This window comes from Desmodus rotundus, chromosome 9 (assembly GCF_022682495.2).
Source record: "Desmodus rotundus isolate HL8 chromosome 9, HLdesRot8A.1, whole genome shotgun sequence".
NCBI lineage: Eukaryota > Metazoa > Chordata > Mammalia > Chiroptera > Phyllostomidae > Desmodus > Desmodus rotundus.
The window spans coordinates 33,602,662-33,627,250 of NC_071395.1; the positions used below are offsets into that span (position 1 = coordinate 33,602,662).

A 24,589-nucleotide genomic window follows, 5' to 3' on the forward strand; every position below is an offset into this window, starting at 1 on the left:
GCATCATCTCCCACAGTTCTCCTCACTCCCCTGCTCATTGCACCCCAGCGTGAGGCCCCTCGCTCTCGCTGGATTGCGGCAGGCATGTTTTGTACTGGCTGTTCCCTCTGCCTGGAACACCCTTCCCCCAGATACCTCATGACCAACTCCCACATCTTCTTCAAATCTTTGCTGAAATGTCGCCTTATTAATCAGGCCATTCCTGCCCACCATGCTTGGGTCAAGCCCACTGTGGTTACTGAGGCTGCCCTGCCCACTGCTTGGAGGGACTGCAGGGTCAGTGTGGTCCAGACTCAGAGTCGGACAGTCCCGGAGCCCTGCCACTACCAGCTGTGTGACTTTGAGTAAGCCCCTGAGACCCCCAAGCTTGGAATCCTCGTAGGTAAGATAGGGAAAATGTTTCTTGACTCCCTTATTTCACAGGATTTCTGTAGGTTCAAAAGAGATGATGTCTCACTCATCTTGGGACCCCTGGAAAGGAAACCACTCTGTAACCTGTGAAGGGCTGTGCTAACGTCAGTGAGGTGGCTGTCGGCTGAGACATGCACCCACTAAGGAGGTCCAGACACCCGGGTCAGCCATCTCACACAACATTTCATCTTATGTCTTGAAAGTCAAAGTGGATCAGTTTGACCAGGAATGATTCAAAAGGCAGCTCTGGAGTCAGTGTGCTGTTACCAAGTCTAGACTCACAGGCCTGGCCTAGTGTTCCCTGGCCCAAAGGGCTCTTCCACCAAGGGGAAGAGCCCCCCAGGTAGCCTTGCTGCTCTGGGCCATGGGGACCCCCCCACCCATCACTGGGCTCCTACCCAACCTCGTATATAAAAGGCAGCTCCATACAAAGCAGGAGACATCAGGTACCCCAAACATGGGGCCATCTTTTCTTTGCAGTAGTGTTTCTTGAAGTTACTAGTTACAAAACCTATTCATTGTAGAAAGCATAGGGAATTAATGCAAGTCTATGGAAGAAATGTAAAATGCTCTGTTATCCTGCCACGCAGAGATAACCACAGCTCATATTCACAAATACCCTCCCAATCTTTTTTTCTATACATTTAAAGGAATTAGATATTAGAATTAAAGTTTTCATAATGTCTTATTTAGTTCAATATTTGGTATTCCAGTCTTACTTACTTAGCATGAAACCATTAGCATTTTCCTATGTCATCAAATATTTGTTTGGAAATATTATTTGCATGACTACATATCATCCTATGCTAGAGCTCTACCGAGAACTCATTCAACTACTGCATCTGGTTGGACGTTAGAGTTGAGACTGTTCCAACAGAGACCCGGCTCTTCCGCTTCCTTCCTTTGCTGACTCTCCTGGTCCTTGTCACCGATCACCCTCCTGTCCAGGCAAATGCCAGACAGAATGGGAAGCCTGAGGGTAAGACCTATCCCTGACCTGGACAGGTTATCTGTCTGTGTGAAGAAGGAAGACTATGCGTCCACGAGAAAGCAGCACCAGGAGCCCCATGCCAAATGAGGGGCTAGGAGGCTGAAGATGGGAGAAAGCACTTCCAGATAGGGTGGAATGGCTCCGCCAAGAAGATACTGGAGCACTTACCACATGCTGGGGCCAGAACACGCTGGCAAGCACTATTCAGCACAAGGCAGTGTGGCAAAGGACAGCCAGCTCAGGAGGATGCCCAGTCCCCAAGTCTGGACAGAGCCTTCAACCTGCAAACATGGTTTCTGCCACCTGGAGCCTACAGCCCTGGAAGGAGACATACTAATCAACTGACCACACAAATAAAGATAAAACGACATCTGGTTCATGAGGCTGTAAGGACATGTAACCTGGGGTCCTGTCAGGAGGCAGAAGTGCGGCCAGCCCTGAGGAGGAGCAGGTCTATAAAAGGACCTGGAAGAGCGTCTGTCTGGAAAGCAGAGCATCAGCACAAGGCAAGGCCCAAGAGGCGGGCAGAGCTGGACCATGCACGCCTGGTCAGCCACACCCAGGGTTTAATCCTGGGAAGAATGGAGCTGTTGGAGGGCTTTAGGCACGGACAAGCCAGGATCGGATTTCCATTTTGAAGAGTTTGCTCTGGCTGTGAAGGAGTAACTGGCTCAGGGGGAGGCAGGTGGGGAGCCAAGAGTGGGTGCAGGGCATCAACAAGAGGCTGTTGCTGGAGGTGGGGCAACCTGATGGTGACTTGGGTCTGCGCAGAGGCAGAGAGGATGGAAAAAGGGGAGGATGGGGTCAATATTTAGGAGCTGGAATCAAGAGGTTGAGTCGATGCTGTGACTCCCCAAAAGACCCCTGTTTAAGTGCACTTGCTAGCTTAGAAGCATTACTCTGTTAGCATGAAGAGGTGCCCACATTAGCAGGATGTCTCTTTACACTAAGTCCATTACCAGAGGTCCTAGTGAAGGGGGTAAAGAAGGAAGTGTGTGAAGGGCCCCATGGGCAGATGAACTGAAGGACACAGGCACCAGCGGGCAGCACAAGAATCTTGGTGCTCAGTCCCTACAGAAAATAAGACCAGCTGACTTCCCACTGAACCTGCGGTCAAGTCACTCTGCAGCTTCTTGTTAAAGTGTGTGCATCTGTCCATGGAGATAAGGACACCTGTCCTGAACCCCCAGTGCTACTGTGAGCATGGCAGATTAGGTAACTTTGAAGGACCTGCCAACCCAAAGCATCTAGGAAAGGAACTTGACCATGTCTCAGGCTGTCCTGCGAATGAGGTCAACTTCTAGTAATCTGCCCTGGGACCAGGGGTTCCGGGAGGAGGCGGAGCCCAGGGATCTGGACTGGAGACCCCTGTCTGCAGTCAGGATTGATCCTACAGGCCAAGATGGGGCAGCCCTAGCTGCTGTCCTGTGTGTGTCTTAGGTGCCTGGGGCTCTAGGCTCTGGTGGAGCAGCAGCTAGATTTAGACTGTAACCATCTCTAGTGGTTGACAGAACACATAGTATTTATTATATGCCATGAGGCATCCTTGTGGTTTGTGGGAGAAATACACGCTTTGGGCCAGGTCCACCCAACTACTCCCAGCTGGTCTGGGAGACCGAGCTGAAAGAACGTCTGTTTTCTGCTTCACTTCTGGTTTCTCCTTAGCCACTCTGAGTCTCAGTTTCCTCATCTGTAACCTGGAGACGCCCCCTTCTGCCAGCTGAGTCGCTCTGACAGTGTGGCACACGTTAGGCACTGGGTAATGGGAGTTGCTGCTGGTAGTTTGAAGTCAAGCTGATTGTGGGTGGAGTGTAAGCTCTGGGTTTGGCGATGCCTGAAAAAGGTTCTTCTGCCCCCTCCACGCAGGCAAATTGCTGACAGTGGCAAAGCCACGTTGCCATGTTTGTGGGAAAACTGCTTTGGTTTCGTATTTAAAAGAAAAAAGATACTTGGGTTTGGTTTCGTCTAAGGTTTGGCAAATGCATGTGGCGGGGTGACCGCTGAGATCCAGGTCCGGGAACGTGCAACTAGCCGGGCGTTAGGACCCGGAGCGCGTCTCCCGGACCCGCGAGTCCAGGTCCCGGAGCCGCGGGAGGAGAGGCATGAATGAGAGGCTGGAGGGGTTCGTGGCTGAAAGGGCTGGCGGCGGAATAGCTCTGCCGTCGCCAGGCAACCGTCCTGACGCAACGCAAAAAAAAAAAAAAAAAAAAAAAAGTCCCTTAAAAAAAGAATAGTGCTGAGAATTCACGGGAGCACGAGAGAGCAGGCAGGAGCTGACTTAGCCCCCGAGGCCGGGGCCAGAGGCTGCGGAACGGGGAGCCCGTGTCCTGAGGAGGAGGCGGGGACCTCGGTGACACCCCTGGAAGGGGCCTCTGAGCACCCTGCAAGGTGGGTTTGCGGCAGGGGCGGGAGGTTCCCTTGGCTGGGAATCGGGGTGGTGGTGGTAAGGCTGTTGCCCGCGACGCTGGCTGGGGAGGGGGCTCGGGCGCGCAGGTCTCCTGGGCGGGAAGTGGCGGGGAGCAGCCTGCCTGGGTCTGCGGGATCTCCCATCTCAGAGCGCTCAGGAGTGGGCACCCCACTCCTGGGGCTCTTCCCCAGGGGTGGGGGCGTGGGACATGTGGCTGGACACCATCGCCCATCTCTCAGCTAGCCCCTTCCAGGTTAAGATCTGGGTGGAGAATTGGGGTACCAGGTCTCAGAGAGGGGAGCGCCACTCAGTCTTTCCAGGTCTATTCCCAGACCGCAGTCATCTCCAAGCCCATCCTGTCCCTCCTGTCTACTTCAGACTCAGTGACATGGAAGTTCCTGCCCCAAGGATGGCATTTGTAACTCAGGAGAAGTGACCGAGGGCGCTTGGGCCCAAGGGTGCTCTGTAGGGCTGAGGCTCATACGATTGGGGGAAATGCACAGCCCGAAGGGCCTTAAGAAATGAGCAGGTCAGCCATGAGGTTGGGTCACTAGGAGAGGGCAGGAAGATCTGTGGTCCCTGGAAGGTGGGCAGGTGTGTCGCTCCACCAAGTCAGGTTGGGTGTTCTGCTTTAAAAAAAACAACAACAAAACCCCATCGCTTGTATCTGGTTTTCATCCCCCTTATTATATGGTTTCTCCTGAGAAGGTCTGGAAGGCAGGTTGATTTCCAGGAACTCCCCCAGCCATCCCTGGTGAGTCCCAGGTGGGATGAGCCCAGGTCCCCATCAACAGGGCTACCCAAAGTGCCCAAGGGGGTGAGGCTCTAAAGCAGCTTCCCTTCTGATAGTCCTGCTGCTCCCCCAGGCCCAGATCGAGAGTGGACAGTGCTAGACAAAGTCCTGGGAGAGCAGAGGTGGGGGGGCGCCCGAGCCTGACCGCATCCACAGGATGGGAGGGGCTGCCAGCACGCTGTTAGGGAGCTTGGCCAAGCAGCCACGAGCTGCATTCGGAGAGGATAAAGATGACGGCTCTTCTGTCTTGATTGCATTTACCAGTCAGGCACTGCTTGGGAAACCTTGACATCTGTTGGTCATTTTATCTTCACAATTGCCCTTCCAAGGGACATGATATCCCCATTTTGCTGACCAGCTCCAAGAGATTTAGTAACTTGGTGCAGCTCATGTGGCTGGTGAGAGAGCAGAGAGATTCAGCCTCACATGCCTGACTCCTAAGACAGTGCTCTCAGAGGATGGCTGCTTTAGAATATCCAAGGAGAGGGGCCCAGAGACGGGGAAGAAACCAGTCTCACCCAGAGCTATGTGACTGGCTTGTCCTGTGACCTGGGAAGGTCCCTTGCCATCTCAAGAGAACCTGTGGAGCCAGGAACACCATTTCTTGCAGCAGAAGTCTGAAAGTCTCTGTAATCAGGCCTGGCATGCTTCAGTCCGCTGGCCTGAAAGTGGAGAGCAGGGTCCTCTCTCTCCCTCTCTTCCCCCTTGCCCATCCAACGACCCCTAACTTTCCATGCACCTGTTCTCGTCTCCTCTCGTTCTCCCAATTACATGCATGGATTTCCACTAAATTATCAGTCCTGCTTCCATATTCACCAGTTTGGCTTCCCTTCGAGAGGAACTCTGGTCAGGAAGTAAATTAAGGCAGTGCCTAACTAAGTATTTCCTGAGATGGATCCACAGAGCCCCAGATCAATGAGGAAGAACCTGCTTGCTAGGCTGCTTACACACGCCGGTGGCTTTCTCTAGGCAAATTTTGCTAGGGGGAGCTCTATTGGCTCTACAACAGCATCTGGAATTCCCACCACCTCCTGCCAATGGCTCTTTGCTTGGCTGGAATGTTACACACTTGCAGAGGTGTAATATGAATGATAATCTGAGCAGCTGGCTCCCTGGTTTACGGACTAGGGGTGGGGAAGTTCTCATGAATTGGAAATCCTTTAGGATTAATCAGGATGGCTCATAAAATGCACAAGAAGCCTGGGGTTTGGATAGGGGAGAAGAGTAAGGAAGGCAAGGCAAATTCTGAACAGGCCTTGAAGGGGTGAGGACGTACTACCTGAGAGCATTGGGCCTGGGAGCAGGGTGAGACTGGAGGCCGGGAAGGGGTTTAGAAGGGGGTGGCATGTAGGCCTGGCTAACTTTGCAATCAGCCTGCAGAGTTTGAGCTGCCACGGAGGGTCAAGTTGCCAGTATGAATTGGGAAGTTTACAAATATCAGCTTCTCCACGGTTAGCACAGTGACCCCGGTGCACGGAAGCTCAGCACTTCCCCCTCTCTGACCTCCATCGCATCCCCAAGTGCACACACACAATTCTCACTGGAGAGGAAGGGGAAAAAGGGAGAAAGAAGGTGGGCAAAAGGAGAACTTAGAGGCTTGCACTGCCCCATGCCCAACTTCTTTCCTTCAGAATGCCCCCAACCTTCCCACCCCACCCTGCAACAGTGCTTACCTGTGAAAACCTCCTTGGAGAAGGGTGTGCAGCCCGGCCCGTCTCCCAGTGGGCACTACCCATCAAGGAAGGGCTCTTTTGTCTCCAGAGGTGAGGGGTAGTGAGCTCTCCAGCTTCAGGGGCCTCATCACACCTGGGTCCCTGCCCAGCGGCCTTTGCAGAGCCTGAGGAAGGCATGGGAGTTCAGCTTCCCCCAGGGTGCAGAATGAGCCCCCATTTTTTCAAGGCAACATTTCCAATAAGGCCAGAAATTCTCCTTGGATAGTCTGACCCAAATGTGGGAGCCAGTAATGGGTCCCCCAAAACTTCCTCTTAGGGCTTGCCCTGCAGGACCTGGAAGGGCAGAGCTGATTTTCCAGGTATGCAATGGGCCCAGATGGCAATCTCCATCATAGCCACAGTTTCAGGGTTTCTTGAAGACTGAGCAGCATTTCCTCATTCCAGAAAACCAGCAGGGCCTGTGAGTGTGACCCGGTACTTCAGCCCCGGAAGGCCAGCTGGGGAACACTCAGGGGGATGGAACACTCAGCTCCAGATCAGGGTCCTGGACTGGAGGCCACTGAGGGCCCTGGTGCCCCTGTCCACCATCCAGTTAAAAGTGACACTACCCCCCTCTCCAATGAGCATTTACAAGGGCTACACCCTGGAGACATCACCATACTGCAAACTAACCTAAGTCCATTTGGTTATAAATCTCAGGTTTTGTTGTTTGCTGTTTGGCCTATTTGTTTGACAGCAGTCACTGAACACTTTGAGGAAGTGAAGGCAGACCTCATTATCAGGTCGAATAAAAGCAGGCCTCCGACCACACTCTGCCACACATGTAGATAATTTTTGAGCAACTATTTACTTGCAAATGGGTCCGGCAGCAATCGCACAGCTTGTTCTCTGGGCAGTTGCAGCCGTCTGTGTCTGTAGATGCCCTGACCACACCTCTCTCGAGGTCTCACTACATTCTTTCACCTGCTCTTATAAGAGTCAAGTGCATCTTGAAATTCATTTGGCCAACCCTCATATCTTGAATACCTCTGCTTTCACCAAGGAGAATTCATTTCTAATGTTTACTCTGCTAACTACCAAATGCCTGGTGTTGAGCAGACAGAAAGACAGCCAAAGTGCTTGCCAGAGCCCCCTCCGGAGTGGGGACCCTGCCCGAGGCTGCCAGCCAGGTGTGGTGAGTCCCAATTTGAATGCACGCTTCTGATGCTGCTTGTTGCAACTAGCCAAATGATCCCACAGAGGATGTCGCAGACCATGTCTGTGAAGGGTTTAAGATCAATAATAGACATTCTGCAAGGAAACATAGACAACAGCCCTGCCCTCAAGGAGCGTGGCATCTGACCAGGGTGTCAGATGAGAAAATACAATTTATGAAGCCCCGATTGCTGGGCCAACAGGAAAATGATGTTCTGCACGTTCTGGAGCATGCAGCTGAGCTTGAGCAAACTTGAAGGGATCAGCGGCCATCCCATCTTTTGATAGGCCCCGGAGAGGTCCAGCCAAGTGCTGTCATGGCAAGAGGGTGAGTTTTATTAGAGGCCAAACTAAGAATTTGCATATACTCTCTCCAAATCTATCTCATTGGATCCGTTCAAGGCTTTGAGGTAGGTTCCATCATGATCCCCATCTCGTGGATGAAGAACCTGAGGACTACAGGTTAAATCAATGAGTTGAGATCATAGAATTAGCTGGCCTATCACCCGGCCCAGTACTGCCCCATCCCTAACCTGCTCCCTTTCTCTCTCCTGCTCCCAATTCTTTCCCTCTGGTAGGTGTGAATGCAGGTAGCTCAGAGCCCAGTTAAGTTCAGCTCAAGTTGACACAAGTGTGGAGCAAGGTCACACATCCTGTTTTCTGTTCTGCCTGTGTAGTACCTGAGCCAAATGCCTCCTCCAAGCCCCAGGGTAGGGGCCGTGCCGCATGTTGCTAGCCAGGCTGAGGCCTCTCTGGAACCACTCTCAACTCCGCCACCCTAGAGTCACTAGGAAGGGCCCTGCCCACACAAAGGGAGACTCTAAGAGCCCTTCCGCCCCCTGGGAAGTCAGCAGGTCCAGACAAAGTATGAAAGGGAAGTGACTTGCATCGGTACGGAGCACACCATGAAACTTCCTAGGAAATCCTTGTGACACCATTGGGTTTTGGAACTTGCAATGCAGAGTAAGAAGGAAAGCCAGCCATCAGAACAAATCCCACTTGAGCTGGAATTTGTTGATTCTGCTCATTTGAAGTTAGAGCCAATGGCCTCGTGGATTTGGACAGTCCTAAATCTGCCTCGTTTGGAGGGCTGAACCAATGCCAGTTAGGGGCTGCTTTGTGGGGCCGCGCCTCGCAGGGGGAGGATGTACCTCTTCAGCTGGGAATGGTACCCTGAGGTTTAGTCAGCTGCGATATGGTCCCTGTTCGCATAGCTTCTCATTGCCAGACACTGGCTCAGACTGCGTTCTACTTTGATCTCGACAAGTTGCCTTAAAGGCCACTCTGTGTCTACTTTCTGCCACCTAACCCCTGCTGCCATGGCCTTGGCCAGAAAATTTCTGTGGTCACATGCAGCTGCTGGCTGGGGTGGCCACAGGAGGCCTCAGCCCTCCCTGGGCATCTCTGCCTTGTCAGGAGTTTTCATGGAGGGAAACCTCTGCTTCAGACTCTGCCTTTCCCGTGGCTAATGCTGCGCCTCCCCTCTGGACTCTCGGATTCCCAGGAACCTTTCTGCCTGCCTGTCAGAGAGGAGCAGACCTTTCCCAGGGCCTCGCAGCCTTGGAAGGGACATGGTGGCAGCGCCTCTGGGTGGCCCAGCAGCTCCCCCCAACCCCCTTCAGCAGCCCTGCACTTTCTCCTCTCCTTTCAGTGAGGCAGTAAATTAGATCTGTGGCTCCCAGGAACCAGGGTCTGCCCCCACCAACAGGGAAGCGCAACTCTTTCTTGGTGATTTTCTCAGCAAATTCTTTCACTGGGCAAAATGATAGGAAAGGTCTCCACAGTCCCAGCCTATGGCAGAGGCCTGTGAGTCTGCTCTTAGCAGCCAGGAGTGAGCCCATCAATTATTCAGCACAGACTGAGCACTCTGAATTTGCAAAGGTCTTAACAAGTATTTTTATAGATTCTTGCCTCATGGTATCTCAGCAAGACAAAGCAAGGTTTCCCCGTATTCTAGACCACAGAAGCTCAGCCAGGAATCAAGACCAATCCAAGCCAGCCCACCCCACTGACAGCACTGTGTGGCCTGGGCAAGTCTGGCAACTTGTCAGGTTTGCGGTGGTTCCCCAGTATGAGTCCAGCCCAAGCCATCATGTGTGGGGGAAAAATTTGTAAACTGCAGTGTGATTTCAAAATGTCTGTGATGGCTCTTGTTATTCCAGGTGTGGAAACAGAAGCTTTGGATAACACGCTGAGGTGTAGCACAGGACACTGCAAACCGACCGGCGCTGAGAGATACATCCGGGTAAGTCAGCTCCTCTGCCTCTGCTCCCTGTGGCTGTGGCTTCATGACCTGATGACAGCCCCGCAGGCTGCTGTGGTTTAGACTCTGTGTATGTTGGGGTACAAGGAAGCGTAAAGGCCATTGCACCAAAATGCATTTGCGAGGGAGAGAAGCGGGAGCCTGAGAGGGGAAGTGAGTTGCAATAGTCACTCAGAGTGGGACAGGGCCAATGACTCCCAGGCCAGGAGTTCTTTCCTCCCCTGCCCTAGGCTGGTGTCCAAAATGGTTGTCTCATTCTCATTGCCCAGCAGCAGAGCTAGAACCCTGGGTGAGAGGGTGCCTAGGGCTGCCGGGAGCAGGAGAGTCAAGGGGAGCGAGGAGCGTAGGCCTCCGGGGTTCCCTGCCCCCTTCTTGTCCTGGCCTGGGCCTCACACCCACCTGTACATTCCCCCACATTGGCAGCCTCAGGTCTAGGCACCACAGCCTCCCCTCTGCCCGGCTCAGAGCCAGCTTGCCTTCCCCTCCCCTCCCCCCACACCAACCGAAGCACAGTGGACAAATAAAATGAGTTCTGCCTCGTACCAGGCACTTGGTTTTCACATTTGGGAGTGGCAGAACTTCCCTTGGGTTTGGTGTCCTGGCGGCCAGGCCCTGCCCTCCCACGAGGGCTCCAGCCCGGGAGAGGGCAGACCCTCGGGCTCCAGTGGCTTCGCTCACCACCACCAGCAGACAGGCACTTCCGTCTAGGTGGTTGAGCCTCCTCCTCCGCACCCTCCCAGATCACTTTCACAGGAAAACAAAACAGTGCCATCAGAATATTTAAATGTGATTATTTGCTCCTGGGATTCCTAGAGATGCCGGGCTTTAAAACACTGAAAGTCTACAAAGTGTGCGCTCCTGTTACTGCATTATGTGTGAAGCCACTTGGGGGCACAGTCACGACAGTGGAGTTGGGCTGAAGTGGTGGTTCCTTCGCTTGCCTGCCTGTGGCCTGTAAAGAAGGGATAATACTAGTCTTACCTAGGGGTCATTTCAAGGGTTCAGCCAGACATTTGCACAGTGCCTGGCACATAGTAGCACTTGGTAAGAATTCTCTCCCCCTCTTCTTCTTGATGCTAAGAATTTTTATTTGTCACTGTGTTCAAATAGAGACACAATGACCATTTGTGTGTTTATTTCATTTATTTCTACAGAAGACACACATTAGAGTAGAACTGGTTATATCAAGCAAGCAGCTGTGAGTAGTGTGGGAAAGAACTGGAGACAGGTTGTGCCCCCTGGGATCTCACAGAAGGGGTGCTGAGCAAAGGCGTATCTGACCACCTAACAGGCACATCAGACATGTTACCAAGTCGCCCAATTCAAGACGACGAGTGGTCACTCCCTAAGACTGGTGTAGAAAAGTGCTAAAAAGTTTTGTTAGGGAAGGAAGCGATCAGTTCAACTCAGAAAGCAAAGACTGTAGAATGAGGTGGTGAACTAGGCTCGAAGGCTTAGCCAAATTCAACCATGAGGTGATGGGGAAAGGATAAAACAGAGTTGAGACCAGCCTCCCAAATAACCCCCATCCTCTAATTCAGACTCACTAACAACATCTTGACCTTGAAAGTCTTACCCATGAACCTGCAGGAGGTCTACTGGGCAGGAAACTACTGGAGGTGTGAAATACTCAGGCTAGAATTTCTTCCCTGATTTATAGCATTGCAGCCTTCAGCATTTATTGGACATCTGCTGTGCGCAGAGCCCTGTGCTCAGGACACCAAAAAGAAAGTAATGCTCTTCCCAATGAGGAGCTAGAGGTCTGGTTAAGAAGACAGGACACTTTCAGAATTCAAGGTCATACAGGCCAGTGTGCCATGAGCATGGTGGAAGCCAGTGCCAGAATTCAGACAAAGAATGGCCTGGAAGGGGGGGTGTCCTTGAGGGCTGAGGGGAGGAGACAAGCCCCCAGTTGAGCCCTAAAGCAGGCCTTTAGAATCCGTGAGGAGCAGGGAGTTCCCAGATGGACTAATGACAAACAAAGGGACGAAAGAGACTGCCCAGAAAGTTCCCCTTGATTCCTCCATCCATCCATCCATTCATCCATTCAATCACTTATTCATTCATTCAACAAGTTTACTGAGCACCTACTATGTGCCAGGCACTGTTCTGAGCACTAGGGTCACAGCAGTAAACAGGAGAAGGTCACCGCCCTCGGGGAGCTTACATGGTGAGTGAGACACCATAAACAAGCAAACAAGTCAACATCTGGCCACTGTGTGGGAAGCAGTGACATCTGAGCGGATGTGAGTGAAGTGGGCATGTGAAATCAGGGAGAAGTCAGGTGACAGAGCCAAGGCTGAGGGCAGGGAACATAGCCTCAGACTCTTAGAAGAGATGGCTGGATTCTCACAATGGTTTGCTGCTGTGAAGACAGGCAGAACAATCCAGGCAGCAAACGATGTCTCCCAGAAAGTAGACCGTGGAGGGTTCTCCTGTGTAGGAAGCTCACAGCCCCTGCAACGTGCTCTCCTCTAAGGTGGGGATCAAGGGTGCATTTGAGAAAGACCCCGCTGTCACACGTGCCCTTGATACCACCCCACTTTCCTGACTAGCACCCCCCTTGTACATGAGAACACACATGCAACAGTGTAGCTGACCCCTGCCCCCCACTCCTGTACACGTGCACACACAGTGTCCCGATGCAGTTCCCTCCCACCACGCACACATAATTGGAGCCAAGGGTCTGGTCTCTGGAGGATGTCATTTCCCCATCTCAGACGCCCCCAGTCCCAGCTCTGACCAAGACCCGGAATAAAGATGAGCCAGGATGGATGATCTGTGTGGAGCCAGACCAGCGGGTGTCTCCTCCTGCTTCGGTCACCATGGCAACCTCTGATGAGGAGAGAAAACACAATTTCTGGCAGCTCCTGGAAGCTCCCTGGTTCCTATGGGCAGCTCTGTGGGGTGCAGGCCTCTGTCCCCCAGTTTCTTGGCCCCTGTCATTAGCGCTCCCGCAAGTCTGCAGAGCACAGACAGGGATTTCCCAGGCTCCCTCAGGCACCGCCCAAGGTCACTCCGGAGTCCTGGCCCCAAGCTCCCTCTTTTAGATGAGCATCAGGGTTCACGAGTAAACCCAGACCAAAAAGCCTGCCTAGTCACAGCTCCATTCTGAGTCCTAGACCTATTGACCTCACACCCACCTGTGAAAGAAAGGGATTATCTCCTTTAGATAAGGATAGGAAAAGGTCCAGGTGAGTGTGGCCTGAGCCCTGAATCTCTTTCAGTTTATAAACACATTATAGTCCCCCAAGCCCTTCCCCTCACTCCCTTGTTTCATCCTCACTGTGACTCTGCAGGGTGGATGCTGCATCAACCCCATTTTTGAAAGAGGGGCAGAGCCCTGACTGGTGTCGCTCAGTTGGTTGGGCATTGTCTCACAAAGTGAAAGGTTGCTGGTTTGATTTCCAGTCACAGTACATGCCTGGGTTGCAGTTCAGTCCCAGCCATGGCTCATACAAGAGGCAACTGATTAACGTTTCTCTCTCACATCAATGTTTCTCTCCCTCTTTTCCCCAATCTCTAAAAATAAACAAATACTGTAATTAAGTAAATAAGGAAGTAAATAAAGAAATCTTAAAAAAAAAAAAAAAAAGAGGGGCAGAGATCCATGCAGGTGAGGCAAAGTGACTCCCCAAGTCTCACAGCTTCCAAGGGAAGTGGCTCAGGCTCAGAATGCAGACCTACAGCCTGGGGACCTGGGGCCCCCCTCTGATCTCAGCCCCATCAGCCTCTGACCCACTCTCAGTCACAACCCGTGGGCCCTGCTTTGGTCTCAGGTAGAAAGTGGGAACAGGCAGCTCTGCTGAGAGGTGGGAGGTGGGCCTGGCCTGACTGAGACTGGAAGTCAGAGGAGGTGCTTCAGCCCCCTTTTCTGCAGCCTCCTGCCCCCACCCCCCGTGCACTGGCTAAGGATGGGGAAGGTGCTGGCTGTCCTGAAGCCACTCCTGAGCTCAGGAAGTGACTGTATAGTGAGAGTTTTAGGCTTGGTGGCATGTGCAACATGCTCAACAGAGGTGCTGGCTTTTAGGAGCGAGTCCTCTGAACTGTTTCAGGAGCATGGCGACCCGCAGAAGGAGAAGCTGAATGAGCAGAGGTGGCAGAAGGCTCAGCAGTAGATACAGGGCGAGAGGCTCTGTCCCCCAGGAGTGGGCCCCACTGCTATGGTCTATCTCCTGCAGGGACGTTTCTGCAATGAAGCATTGGCTTCACTGTGGTAAAGGATCCTGCAGGATCTGAATTCCCAGCGAGCAGGCCGGGGTGGGGAGTGATGTTTTAAGCGTCCTCATGTCCCTACCATTTCCTGTTCCCCACTGCACCGTTGCGGGATGCCAGGGCTGGTGGGCAGGGCCTCACAGTGTGCGCACAGCAGTCTGTGGCTCCCATTGAGCATGCTGAATGTGTCACCAAGCCTAAAACCAGAGTGTGCCAGTTTATGCACAAGGACCCATGGGTGGCACTTCCGCTAGGAGGAAGAGTGTTAAGTGTAAATTCACACCAATGGAGGTTGTTATTACATCCCCACCAAGCGTTGCCTTATAGTAGAGTGTACATTTGGAAACACATCAACTATGACTGCAGATGGACTCTCAGTGAAAAGCTTTAAGAGGACAACGGTCATCCACCCTGTGGTTCTCACTGGAGGTGGCATCAGCCCCTCCCTCCAAGGGACACATGGAAATGTAGGGTGGGGAGTGACATTGTTTTATGCCACTGCTTAGCCCTCAGTTATACATTTTGCCTTCCCAAATGAATTGTACGTTCCCTCCCAAGTCAGCCAGGGGTGTTGGTTTAAGCAACAAAAAATAGTGTTACCGCAAGGCATTCACACAACTGGCAGGAGGTGAAGACCCCAGGGAGAAAACAGGCAGAACCAGTGCAGCTTGGAAAACAGAGGCGAGAGGCCCTGGAGGTGAAATGGTCCATCTGAGATCAGCTTGGAGGGTGCTAGGTTTTTACCCACACTGCACCCGGAACACTTCTGACACCACATGTGTGAATTTTCCACACCAAACAATTCTCAGCTCCCCACAACCACCAGCCGGGCATCCTGTGATTTAACTCAATTTGACACTGTCTGCCTGAAGTTAGCGTCAGATCCCGCCGGTTAAGGGCTCAGTCCCACAAGACCGCCCCCCACCTCACACACTCATTGCAAGTTCCATGTTGTCACCTGTATGTCAGAATGACTGGCTGTAACTCAGCAATTGCCCACAGCCCCCTGCTCAGATTCAGGTTAGTTTGTGAGAATGGCTCAGAAAACCCGGGGAGACACTCCCTCATATTCACCGGCCAGGTGAAGCAGTGCCTAGGACAGGTGTAGGGAAGGAAGGATTCGGGGCTTCCATGCCCTCTCCAGGCATGCTGCCCTCCAAGCACCCCATGTTTTCACCAGCCTGGAAGCTCTCTGAGCCCCTTCAGTTAGGGTTTTCTTGGAGACTCCATTATATAGGCATGATTGATTGAATCGTTGGCCATTGCTCATTAACTCGACCTCTAGCTCCTGTCCCCTCCCCAGACATCGGAAGTGGGGTTGCAAGTTCCAACTCTCTAATCACATGACTAGTTTCCCCAGGCCACCGGCCCTCATCTTGAGGGGTTTTCCGAAAGTCAGCTCATCAACATAAACTCGGGTGGGGTTGAAAGGGCCTTGCTTTGAGTAACAAAGATGCTCCTTTCATTTTTATCCCTTGAGCTGTCTCAGGAGCTGGGGACGAAAAGCAGACATTACAATAAGAGGTACTTGTATCCATCTCAGCGCATAAACCTAAAGGGTTTTAGGAGCTCGGCCGCAGGAACTGGAGATTGAGATCAAGTACATATTTCTCATCATATCACAGCATCAAACCCTCTGACCGTCTTTACCGGGGTGATGGCTTAGCTAATTCCATCTTCCCTGCGTGTCACATCGGCCTCCAAAGCTGGACGTGGCCACGAATGAACCCTACTTGTCCCTCCATTCTGTCCTCACACACCAGATTCAGAACCCTGGGCCTGGGCTTCTGATTGGCCAAGCTCAAGTCACATGTTTGTGCCTGGTTGCCAGGCACCTGGTGGCTGGGGAGGAGGGAGGTCATGATCCTCTGATTTCAGCCCATCTGCTGTCCCGCACAAAATGGGGAGCTCCCTAAAAACAGTAAATGGCAAACAAACAAAAAACAAATATCAACAAATATCCACCGTGTTAGTCTATATTCTTTGTCCAACACAGGTTTATGTTGGTTTCAAATGTCAAAACCCATTTTTTTCGAAGAAGCTTAAGCAGCAGGGAATATATAAGCTATATAGTCAAGGTCAGGTGGGCTGGCTCCCAACAGGGCCTGCCTGAGGACCTCTAACTATCTCATTCACTTGCCTTTCTGGTCAGTCAGACCCTGGTGAGCCTGCCAGAGAGCCACAGCCCCAGGCCAGCATGGACCACGTGGCTTCTGCTGGTGCTGTCACAGAAACCCGGGAGGCTCTCATTGGCTCAGCTTGAGTCATGTGACTGCCCTGAGGCAAGAGGGAGACTGTCAGTCCCCAGGAAGCATGCAGAGGGGTTCCCCATAGGAAAAAAAAGCTCTTTCCAGAAGGAAGGAAGAGATGCTGAGTGGGAATTACTGTACTATGCTGGACGGGGAGGAGGTCTCCAGCCGTACCTGTGACACTGAACTGCCCTCTCTGTGTGGCAGCTCCTAGTCCTGGCACTTGATGCAGGGTGAGGCCGCTCCTGTCTTCCTGGGCCTGACAGCCTGTGAGGTGGAGTCAGGTCTTTTGAGAGCAGGTGGTGAAGGTGCCATCACAGGAAGTCCAGGTCCAAGCTGCTTCTCTGAGCCTGTCCAGCCTGGCTCACACTTGGGCCAGTACAGGCCACAGCTGTGTGTGTGTGGGGGGGGGGGGGGAGTTTGTTCTATTTGCTCATTTAGCCCATGAACATTTCAAAAGAACAGCATGGCGCTAAGTGCTGGAGGTTCCAGGACACAAAGCCTCGTTCTCACCCTCATGGAGCTCAGTCTGCACAGACAACACCATCAAGGAAGTCCCTAATAGAAGTGCTAGGCTTGAAAGGGCTAGCTAGCCTAGTAGTTACAAGCCAGGCTAGAGCCAGACTTCAGGGGTTCAAATCCTAGCCTTACCACTTAGTCCTGTGACCTTGGGCAAGCTACCCACCCAATCACTCTGTGCCTCAGTCTCCTCACCTGTGCAGTGGAGGCAATGACAATACTCACAGGGTTGTTGTGGGGATCAGGTGTGCTAGTGCACGTGAGACTCTTTGCACGGCGCCTGGCTTGGTATGCTCTGAGTAAGCACTAGCTAACGTTGCTGTGATGATATCACTGTTTCTCCGCTGTGCTCTCGCTGCATCCCAGGCACACACAGCTCGGGCAAGTCAAGGAATCTTGACTTGCAGGAAGGAATCTGCAGGAGAAGATTCCTGAGAACTGAGGCATAGAAGGGAGGGAAAGGCATTGTAGGCTGGCGGAACAGCTCGTACAAAGTCCCAGGGAGTGAGAGAGCATGGAATTCAGTGGGACGGGAATGTTGGAAAGACTGCGTATTGGGGAGAAATGAAATGGTCCTAGGGAAGAACATAAGACTGAAAGAGCAGCCACGAGCCCATAGATCCAAACAGAAGGAGGGTGGCTTTCTAGTTTCTCTGGAGGCCGTAGGGTGATAGGGACTGAGGGAGTGCATAAGGCCAGCGAATGAACTCACGCTACCTTTACCAGAAAGAGAGAGAGAGAGAGAGAGATAGAGAGAGAGAGAGAGAAAGTGGGTCAGCAGCCCCCTGCACCGTCCTCTGCCCTTGGAACCCATCTAGGAAGTGGGTTTGAAAGTTGTCCACGTGGACAGATTAGGTCATCGTGAGACGAGGTGCCGGCTGCACCCACATGGCTCCTCCAGCAGCCAGAGGAATGAGTTCATGGCTGGCACAGCCTCCTCCCCTCCCTGCCGCCACCGTGTTCCATGGTCCGGAGTGAGCCAGGCATTTGAACAGCAGTCCCTGTGTGTAGATTAGGTCCCCTGGAGCTGGCATGTCCCTGTTGCACAAAGGCTGGCAAGCCCCGGAGGCTGGTCCCTTGCAGGAGGCGGGGTGGAGAACTGCCTGTCGGGGCTCGCCTCAGCCTGGTGGGGTTATGGTCTGACCTTGTTTTTCCGGATGCCCAGTCCCAGGTCTGGCTTCCTCCTCAGGCTCTCCACCTTTGCAAAGCCCAGAGCGAGAGAAAATGTGCTCCCCGGAGTAGGAAGGAGTTAGGTTAGATGTAAAGAAAGCCGCCTGCCCAGGTTTTCCAGGGCTCCCACGCACCCTGGAAGTTCCCGGTTTGTCCCGACAAAGGGAAAACCCCCACGGCCCTTCCTGCCCAGGCTCTCGTTGGTAGTAGATCTGGAGCCAGAATCCAGGCATTCGGCCCCAGCCCTTGCTCTCGCCACATGGATACCACAGTCAAACCCCGGTCACCTGGGGCCCTGAGCAGGGAGCAGGGAGGGAAGGGAGTGGGGTCTAGTGTGGTGTTTTTATAAGCTGGGCTTTTTTCTTCCTTCCCATGGCAGACCTGCTAGTCTGGAAGGATGAAAATGCACCTGAGCCCTGAAAATCTGGGGGAAGGTGAGGGCAACCGGCTTCCTCTCTCGGTTGGCTCTCCAGGCAGGACGGAAGGGTACAGAGGCTGGCGCGGGCCACGCAGCAGGTCAGGGCCGGACAGGACAGCCGCTCAGTGCAGCGAATGGCCAGCTGGTGCCGTGACTGATGTGCGGCACTGACAGGTCTTATCATCTAAAAGTGATATTTAAACAATTAAAGGTATTGGGGTCACGTCAGTTAATAAAGTCATATAGGCTAACAATTTTACAGTGTGACTTTAAAGGTATACTTTTAAAAAGTAGAACAGGCACGATGTTAAGGGCTCACTATTTGTTACTTTAATCCTCCTCACAACAACCCATGAAGTCCATAGTATTACCCCCAGGGGCCGCTTCACGAGTGAGGGACCCAGACAGTCCTGTAGGGCCCTGAACTGGGCTTAACACTGCTGTTGCCAGCTTGAAATTATTAGTTCTTTCTAACAAGGAGCCCTGCATTCTCATTTTGCACCGAGCCTGGCAAATTACATCGCCAGTCCTGGTGACCCCCCACTTCGCAGAAGAGCATGCAGAAGCAGAATGGGCATAATGCAACAAGCCCACGATCAGAGAACTGGGTGCCCCAGGGGTCTGACCCAAAGACCCACACCCTCTGGAGTGGAAAGAGGCTGACCAGAGTCTGAGGACTCCGTGCCTAAGTCCCGTTCCGGGCACCTGTCTGTGGCCATAGACGGGTCCCTTTGTTCCTTCCAGCCTTGATTTTCCCATCTGTGAAATGGGGTGACCCCTCCTGCTGCCCGGGGCTACTGGGAGGAGCAGCAATGGGAACAGATGCTCTTCCGCACTCCCAAAGCTCCACTGATTACAGGATCACCGGTCGCTGACTCACGGCGCACTGGCGCTCCGTCAGTGCCTCCAAGTCGGTCTGACACCGTCTTCACCGACCTCCAAATTGATTTAGAAACCACTGATTAAAATAACCTCCCCCTTCCTGAGGAGGCAGCCACGTAAAGTCATTCAGTCATAGCTGTCGCCCACCCCAAAGGGGACACCTTTCTCTAACAGGCTCTCTCTCTGGCTGCAGGTGGCTCTGCCCTCTTGGGTGGATGTGCAGTGGGCGGAGATGGAAGGGACATGGGACTTCCTGGCAGTTCCATCTGCTCATGGTTGTCTGCCATTAGACCATCTCCAAAAAGCTTTGCTGGAAATAATGAGAGCTCCCGCGTCAGTGGGAAGGAGCCCTGTAGGGTAAAGCCGCCCTGAGACATACTCAAAACAGAGGCTGGCACCTCCACAAAGAGGTAGAGGCACCTGGAAGGGGACCCAGAAAGTTGCTAGTCAGTCTTTAGATTAGAAGAGGTTCTAAAGACGCCCATGTGACTGTGAGACGCACAGAAAGACACCCATGCGAACACCCTGCCATTTGGGAGCATGCTAAGCCTACAGAGTGCTCGGGCCAACCTTGGGTCTGCCGATGCCCCAAACCTAAGAGGCTGGTATTATCGCCCCATTTTACAGGCCAGCAAACTGAGGCTAAAGTAGCCTGATAACTCCTATAGCTAAGGCTGTGTGATTCCATGTCTAGTGTTTCTGTCTCAAAACCAGCGGTTCTCAGCCCTGGCAGCTCACTCGGACCCCCTGAGGATCTTTAACAATATGCCGACCCCTGAGTTCCACCCCAGAGTAATTGAATTACAGCCTCCAGGAGTGCTGCCCTGCAATAATCCAGGTTTGTGGAAATTCCCTGGGGGATCTTCACCTGTGTGGCTGGTGAAATCAAGGTTTCTCTGCCATCACATGGGGTGGAATATCCCCCCTCATTCCTCAGGGATGCCCCAAAGCAGGGGCATCAGAGCATGGGAGAGGGCAGCCAATCTTCCTCTGGTCAGATTGCACCACAGGTGGGAGTTTAGAAATGTCTGGAACAGGCAACAAGCTCTGCTCTTCTCGAGCATCTCCATGCCCGAGTTGGAGAGAAGCCATGTTTGGAGAGAAGGCTCCCTGGACGGCCCAACCTGCATTTTGATTTTGCCCCCCATCCCTGCCAATTCTGCCTCCTCCTATTCCTGCCCACCATCACCCAATGCCAAGTCCCCATCACCCCAGACGAGCGCTCACAACACTTAGTTCCAGTTTTTCTCTTTACAGAGATCTTTTTAGGCAAATACAAGTCAATAAATATCTCTCTCCCTTCCTGTCCTTTTCACACCAAGGGTGGCACCCTCTCCAGGCTGTAAACATCTTGTTTTTTTCAAGTAAACTTTATCTTGGACGTTGCTCCAGATCACTTCCTTCTTTTTCACAGCTTGCCCTCAACTGAGATATTTAAAACACCCTGAAAGCCAAAAACTTCTCTCCATAGGCCAAATCAAATGATCCTGCTCTGATGTACCCTGTGGGTACAGGGACATGGAGGTTGGGGGGCCGGGGCCAAATTCTAACTGTGAGTTACTTCTCTACCCTGGGCCCTGACTTTATGGGGCAAGCCCCTTGGCTCAGCCTTGTCCCAGAGGTGGGGAGGCTGAATCAGATGAGAGAGCTGAAGCCCTTGCCCAGGGGGCACTGCAGTGCGGGCACGAACGTGATAACCATCTTCCTAGAATGGTGAGTCACTCAGTTTAACAATCAACCATGAGTGCAGTCAGCTCTTCATTGGCTGCCGGTTTATTTGCTTCCTCCTCTGAAGAGGTGAGGTAAGGTGTTGTTCTTGGAGGAAGAAGCTGAGAGTGTGCTGTAAGACTGGCCCTGAAGAGCTGGGGCCTGAGGACAGGTGCTGTGGTGGGTGGGGTGGGGCGGGGTTGGTGGCTCCTGGACCCAGTGGCCACCACTTGACACCTGTGTTCTGCATGGGGACCTACAGGCAGCTGCCACTCATAGAGGCCTGAGACCTCAGAATCAAGTGACCTGGCCTTGTCCTTGCTAATTGCTGGGAACTCTTGGGTGAGTCAGAGACTCAGGTGTCTCACGTGTGAAATGGGGACAAAAGCAAATAATTATACTTGTAGTGAGGATTATGAGATCATAGAGGTGGAATCATTTCATAAATGGTGAAACACTGTACAAAGTATTGATTTATTATTCACTTCTCTGCCTCACTTCTAGTCCTGAAGTAGCAATGATCAGTGAGCCTCTCTGAGCCTCAGTGTCCCCTTCTGGGGAGCCTGGGAGCACGCAGGCCTTGTTCACATCCTCTGCTGACACCGTTCGAACCCTTCTTGCAGGGCTCTTACTGGCCAGCAGCTTCTCACTTCTCGCCACCCGCCCTTCCCTACGAGGAGGAGCTGCTTCCCCGCCCATCTCTGATCCGCCCGCATCTCCAGGACTGATAGATCTTCTTGGCAGAGCTGCCCCCAAAGATTCCTGCTAATGCTTGTCTGTTCCTGCCTTTTGCGAAGCATGGTGCCCACAGGACTCCGGAAAGAATCTTAAACCCGAAGCTCTGCAGCTGCTCTGGAGGGCACTCTGTGCGGCTCATCCCCAGTCTCTCGTAGCTCCGGGGGCTGCTCACATCCCAGCAATGCCCTCAGGAGTCTTGGCCCCAGCTGGGTGACATCATTCCAGAGCGGGCACCAACCTTACCCAACCCTCCGGGACTCCCTCATCACCTCCACCACCTCCCATGTCTGACGGCCCCTGCAGACTGTAGAATGTCTGTACCCCAGATCCAAGTGGAAGAAGAAGAGGAGCTGGCAGGAGCTGCCCCACCTCCTGACGACCACCTCCGGAGCCTGAAGGCCCTCACTGAGAAACTGAGGCTGGAGACCCGCAGGCCCTCCTACCTGGAATGGCAGGCCAGGCTGGAGGAACAGGCATGGCCGTTCCCGAGGCCAGCTGCTGAGCAGGGGGCATGTGGGGAGGAAGAGCCCTCCCCGCTGAGAGAGCCCAGGCAGCATGCCGCCCCTAATGACAGTGCCAGCCAGGATGATGGGACCCGGCCCACTGGCAAGCTGGAGGGCTTTGAGAACATCGACGAAGCTATAGCCTGGCTGAGGAAGGAACTGGTGAGTTGCTGCCCCTCCAAGGACCCCTAGAGAAAATGCTGTTCTCTGTGTGTATTTCTGTGCCTGTCTCTCTCTGTCTCTGTCTCTCTGTTTATGCCCCCATCTCTACCTCTCCCAACTGCAATCTGTCATCTTCCTATGAAATCAGGGGTAGACTTCATTGCTACATGGTTACATGACATCCGTGCGTCAATAAGCCCCTAATCACAGATACTTATGAAGCCAAGTGTTGCCCACGAGAACCTGAGCCCAGGAAAGGTGTCCCCAGCCTTTCCCAGTGCCACCCCTGACAGCACAGTCTTTTACTCTTATCCTTGGCAGGGGGCTCTGGAGTATGACTGCCCCTCCTTCTCTCTGAAACCCTCTCACCTTACCATCCACCCAAGCTGCCGCCTGGCTCCTGTGACCATTCATTCAGCAAGCAGAGTTGTCCCTGTCCCTGCAGCGCTGTGCTGGACAGTGGGATGAGCTCAGGGCAGAGCGTTGGGGCACAGAGCAGTGGCAGGGCCACCGTAAGTAGCATGGGCTCAGCCCAGCGTGCCCTGCTGACACTGAGCCGTGCAGACGGAGCCGCACAGGGGACAGTGTGGCTGGGCAGGCCTGCAGTGAAGGCTTCGGGCTGAGCCTCAGAGGCTGGATGGGAATCTGCCTGGAAGTCAGGGCTAGGCGGCATCCAGGTGAAATGAGTGTAAGTGCCAAGCATGGCTGGGGCCAGAGGTTCAACCTTTCTTCTGCCCACGGGCACAGCAGACTCCCGAAGGCAGTGGGCATGCAGAGCTGTGTGCCCTTCACCCAGGGAGGGTCTCTGATTCCAGGCCTGATGGCTGCTCAGCAGAGCCCACCAGAGTTCAGCAGAGGTGTGATGCTAACCCTCCTCATCCGCCCCATCACCTGCGGCCCAGGTCACACCTGCCCAGTCAGGCCACCCTCACCATAGGTGAGCAAGTCATCAAGGGCCAACTGCCTCCCAGAGCCACTGGGAAATTCTGACTCAACCACGTAGGCAGAGGCCTGTTTGGTTTGTTCTGTGTAATCCTAAAAAATACATCCCCATTGGGGCCTGGAATTCCCCGTGAACTGAAATAAATAACTGGGACCGGGGCGTGGGGTATTCAGAGACTCAGGCATCTGATTAATTGCAAATCATTTTTTTTTTAATTTTAATCTTTGTTGTTGAGACTGCTTCTTAAAAAACATCATTCACTGTGTCTGTCTTTAGTAGCTGGGGTGTAACTTGGTTTGCATAAAAGACAGGGCACCTGTGGTTCTCGATGTGTCACCAGACATTGCTCCGCCACTGGGTGCTCACAAGCATGTAAGAGGGGAGGGGAGGTGGACTCGAGGTGGCCAGAGCAGACCCTGGACGCTGCCCTTTAAATTCCTGAGTGTGAACTGCTTTCATTTGTTTTCATAAAGAGGAACAAAAAATATTTCCATGAATCAAGGATTCAGTTTGTTTGTTTAGGGTTCATCTGGGGTTCTATTGCTTTTGGGAACAGAGGCTTTTACTTCCTAAGTGAGCGTCCCCATCAGCCCCACTTTGGGGCTGAGATCAGAGGTGGCATCCCCTGTGTGTGAACCAGTGGGGAGTTCTCTAGAGCTTGTCCTCCTCACTCTGTAGATGACAGAGGTGCCTTTCAACCCAGGCCACATATTGGAATCACCCCAGAATTCCTGAAACCTCCCACATCCTAGACCACACCCCAGACCAATCAAATGAACATCTGCAGGGGGGGTGAGTCCTTGGCATCAGTAGTTTTTAAAGCCCCCCGGTACTTCAACAGTACAACCTAGGGGGTGAACCTGCAGGCCATGCTCATTTTTCTTGCCAAGCAGGACAGGGTGCCTGACCAGAGTATACTGGCTGCGATGAGGAAGGTGAGACAGGTCAAGGACAGCCATGGGTAATGGATAGAGTAATACTCCACAGGTGGAGAGAGGGGCATTAAGTGCTAGGACTAACTTGGCTGCCAAAGGCTGTCTTAAATAATTACAGGAAATATCAGCATTATCACTAATGCGTTATATTTGCAGGATGTTTTCCACCTTCCCCCTACTCTGTGCTGCCAGGGGTGGGTAATTAGAGTAATAACAATAAGAGATTTGTCACTAGTTGAGTGGTCGCTGTGTGCTAGGTACATCGATGCGTCACCCACCTGTTCTGATTGTCACACCACCTTCCTGTTACCCTCATTTTACTAAAGAAGAACCTGAGGCCCAGGGAGGAATGTAGCGATATGTGAGAGAGTAGAAATTCGGACACCCCTCTGGTTGGATTGCCCATGCTCTGCTTA

At 52.9% G+C, this 24,589-nt stretch overlaps 1 protein-coding gene across 1 annotated transcript in view; it reads left to right on the plus strand.

Annotated features, from left to right (window-relative positions):
* Positions 1-3,234: 3,234 nt before the first annotated feature.
* FAM167A (family with sequence similarity 167 member A) overlaps positions 3,235-24,589 on the plus strand; it is a 36,742-nt gene continuing 15,387 nt past the window's right edge. The window contains exons 1-3 of the mRNA XM_024568593.4: positions 3,235-3,790; positions 9,632-9,714; positions 21,516-22,295. Of these exons, the coding sequence (XP_024424361.2) occupies positions 21,942-22,295 (354 nt within the window). The 5' untranslated portion in view covers positions 3,235-3,790; positions 9,632-9,714; positions 21,516-21,941. The remainder of the gene's footprint in view (positions 3,791-9,631; positions 9,715-21,515; positions 22,296-24,589) is intronic.